Genomic DNA, 3,801 nt, shown 5'->3' with positions numbered 1-3,801 from the left:
AACAACTTGTTTCTTTTGGCAGATACGTCCTTGTGACAGCGGGCCCTGTGTTCACTGAGGAGATGTGGAGGCTTGCCTGCTGTGCCCTGCAAGATGCGTTCTCTGCCACACTCAAGCCAGTAAAGGTACATCACTGGGAGGAAGCCCTCCCTGGGGCAGTTCTAACCGTCTTTAGCTCCTGATCCCTTATCATGTTGGGCACATGGGTTCTGCCTCCTCTGAACAGGCAGCCTCACTTTAGATCTTGCAGAGGGTGAGAAAGATGTCACTGGGTCAGTACTTTTATCTCAGACACAGTAACAATCTCAGATCCAAGACTGGGCATGGCCCATGAACCAGGATGCACTCAGTGAGCATCTGCTATCCCTCCCCAGGACCTGCTGGGCTGCTTCCACAGCGGCACAGAGAGCTTCAGCGGGGAAGGCTGCCAGGTGCGGGTGGCGGCCCCATCCTCCTCCCCAAGTGCCGAGGCGGAGTACTGGCGCATCCGAGCCATGGCCCAGCAGGTAAGGGCAGGGGCTTTTGATCTCAGGGCCTCTAGTAACTTGAAATGCATGTTAGGAGACCTTCCTTCAAGGTCTTGCATCACCAAATTGCCTTTCATTCCCTGAGGGACATACACTTTGTTGCTCCCAACTCTTGCCAGTACCATTCTTTGCCAGGAATGACATGAACCCAATCAACAGCATTACCTCCTGTCCATCATCTCTTGCTTGTTGCATCCTCCAGTGCCCAGATCAAATAGAATCACTGTCCTTTATACGTAACTTGCTTGAGCTATCTGTAAGTATTTGCCTAACTATTATTAACTGCTAGACTATGAGTGCTTAACAATGGCAAACTTATTTGGGCTTTTTTCTTATATCTTTCATTCACAACACAGAACTTAACATTTAAAAGTTGCTTAATACATTTGAGTTGAATATAGCATTAAAATTCAAGTGTATTCACTCATGCAGGAATCATCATATACCAATGGCTTTTTCTTTTTGAGACACGTGTAAGAAGTCACAAAATTTGATTGTCAGCTCCTGAGGAGCAGAGAACACATTCTGTATATTTACCTTGGTATTTTTACAGCAAGGCCTAGAGAAAATGTTTAGTATGTCTTTGTTGAACCAATAGGTTACTGAATCACAGAAATATCAGAAGAATACAGTAATATCACAAACTACAGATATGCCCTAAGCTCCTAAGTGACATGGCAGTCTGCCTCTAGGAAACCCTGGATGTGACTCTCAGCAGCAGTCCAGCTAAATGCCATCCCCAAATTCATATATCATCATAACCATGCCATTCATAGTAGTGAAAAATGGAAATGGACTAAATTCCCAACAACCATTGACTGGCTAAATATTCCATCATATAATAGCAACAGACATGTCTGAATTGGGTCTTCATATGAATAAACTATTTTGCATATGCATATGCATATGTATGCATGGTATGTATTTAAAATATTAAGTTTTACAAATGTAATTGAACTGTCACATTTGAGTTAAATTTGAAGAAATGAATTGGAGGTTATACTCAAAAGGCCCCTTTTCTCTACCAGATTTGTTTAAGTTCTTAATAAAATTTTCTCTTAGCACACTGATAATCTGGGATCCCCTGATTACCCATGTAAAGAACTCAGTCAGTTGAGAAGTTTCTTAGCCAGGTCTGGCTTCTTTGGGGCTTTTCCCAGCTACCCTGAGGTAGTGGGACAAGAACCTTCTACCTTCGGTTTCTCACATCTCTGCTGAGCACAGGCCTAACATCTGGGACTTGATGATTCTGCTGGTTCTGAAGGAAGGCACCATGTCCCACTGAAGCCTCCATGGCCAGGCTGCAAAAGTTGGGAAAGAAAGGTTGTAAGGCTGCAACGAAGAGCCACTTCTAGCAGCATGACAATTGTGGCTGCTACAGCAATGGTGTAGCTAGAAGTGAGAACAGAGAAACCAAGAAGGTGGCCCTCCAAAGGGATAGCTTCTCTAAATACGCAGTTGTTACATCTGGCTAAAGCATTTGCACGCGTGCCTGCAGTGGTCTCTGCAACCCTGTCCAATCATACAATAAGAATATGAAAAAGTCAATGGAATCTTCTGAAATAGATCATTAATGGAGAAGAACAGCAAGAACTGTTTAGTGAATGGTTCACTTCTTTTTCTGTTTTGTTGTTTTGTTTTTTGTTGTTGTTGTTGTTTTTAAGACTTGCTCTGTTGCCCAGGCTGGAGTGCAAGGTGTGATCTCAGCTCACAGCAACCTCTACCTCCAGGTTCAAGTGATTCTCCTACCTCAGCCTCCAGAGTAGCTGGGATTACAGGTGTGCACCACCACACCCAGCTAATTTTTGCATTTTTAGCAGAGATGGGGTTTCGCCTTGTTGGCCAGGCTGGTTCTCAAACTCCTGACCTCAAGTGATCCATCTGCCTCAACCTCCCAAAGTGCTGGGATTATAGGCATGAGCCACCACAACTGGACAATCTTTCACTTCCTTAATACTTCTCTATTTCTTCCTCAATCCCAAATTTTCCTTATGTATTCACTCTTAAAATAACTCATTTTTTGAAAATCTGATAATTCTTACAAGATTTTGCAAGAAAATATTTTAAAAGTATTCTAACCTTGCCGGGCATGGTGGCTCACACCTATAATCCCAGCACCTTGGGCAGCCAAGGCAGGAGGACTGCTTGAGCCCAGGAGTGCAAGACCAGCCTAGGCAATACCATAAGACTCCATCTCTATGAAATTGACAAGGAACTTAAACAAATTTACAAGGAAAAAACAACTCCATTAAAAAGTGGGCAAAGGACTTGAACAGACACTTCTCAAAAGAAGACATATATGTGGCCAATAAACATAAGAAAAAAACTCAACATCACTGATCATTAGAGAAATGCATATCAAAACCACCATGAGATACCATCTCACGCCACTCAGATTGGCTATTAGTAAAAAGTCAAAAAACAGATGCTGGTGAGGTTGTAGAGAAAAAGTAACACTTTTACACTGTTGGCAGGAGTGTAAATTAGTTCAACTATTATGGAAGACAGTGTGGTGATTCCTCAAAGACCTAGAGGCAGAAATACCATTTGACCCAGAAATCCCATTAGTGGGCATATACCCAAAGGAATATAAATCATTCTGTTATAAAGATGCATGCACATACATGTTCATTGCAGCACTATTCACAATAACAAATACATGGAATCAACCGAAATGCCCATAAATGATAGACTGGATAAAGAAAATGTGGTACCTGAAATACTATGCAGTCATAAAAAGGAATGAGATCATGTGCTTTGCAGGAATATGGATGGAGTTGGAGGCCATTCTCCTCAGTAAACTAACACAGGGACAGAAAACCAAACACTGCATGTTCTCACTTATAAGTGGGAGCTGATTGATGAGAATGCATGGACACATGATGAAGAACAACCCACACTGGGAACCTGTGGGGGATGGGGGAGGGAGGGCATCAGGAAGAATAGCTAATGGTTGCTGGGCTTAATACCTGGGTGATGGGATGACCTGTGCAGCAAACCACCATGGCACACGTTTACCTATGTAAGAAATCTGCACATACTGCACGTGGACCCCAAACTTAAAACTTGAAAGAAAGGAAAAAATTGTTTAAAAAATAGATGGGCATAGTGGTGCACACCTGGGTCCCAGCTACTCAAGGGACTAAGGTGGGAGGATCACTTGACCTGGGACGTCGAGACTGCAGTGAGCCATGATCACACCACTGTACTCCAGCCTGGACAACAGAGTGAGATCCTGTCTCAGAGAGATATATATAAAATACATATAATATAT

The 3,801-nt window shown here is 42.9% G+C and overlaps 1 protein-coding gene across 1 annotated transcript in view; it reads left to right on the top strand.

Moving 5' to 3' along the window:
• The window catches only part of ARFGEF3 (ARFGEF family member 3), a 185,815-nt gene that overhangs the window by 164,247 nt on the left and 17,767 nt on the right, over positions 1 to 3,801 (top strand). Inside the window, exons 30-31 of the mRNA XM_011962073.1 lie at positions 23 to 125; positions 375 to 506. Coding sequence (XP_011817463.1) covers positions 23 to 125; positions 375 to 506 — 235 coding nt within the window. The remainder of the gene's footprint in view (positions 1 to 22; positions 126 to 374; positions 507 to 3,801) is intronic.

This window comes from Colobus angolensis, unplaced genomic scaffold (assembly GCF_000951035.1).
Source record: "Colobus angolensis palliatus isolate OR3802 unplaced genomic scaffold, Cang.pa_1.0 Scaffold58, whole genome shotgun sequence".
Taxonomy (NCBI): Eukaryota; Metazoa; Chordata; class Mammalia; order Primates; family Cercopithecidae; genus Colobus; species Colobus angolensis.
Note: the sequence above shows the minus strand (reverse complement) of the source record. Positions and strands in the feature narration are given on the sequence as shown.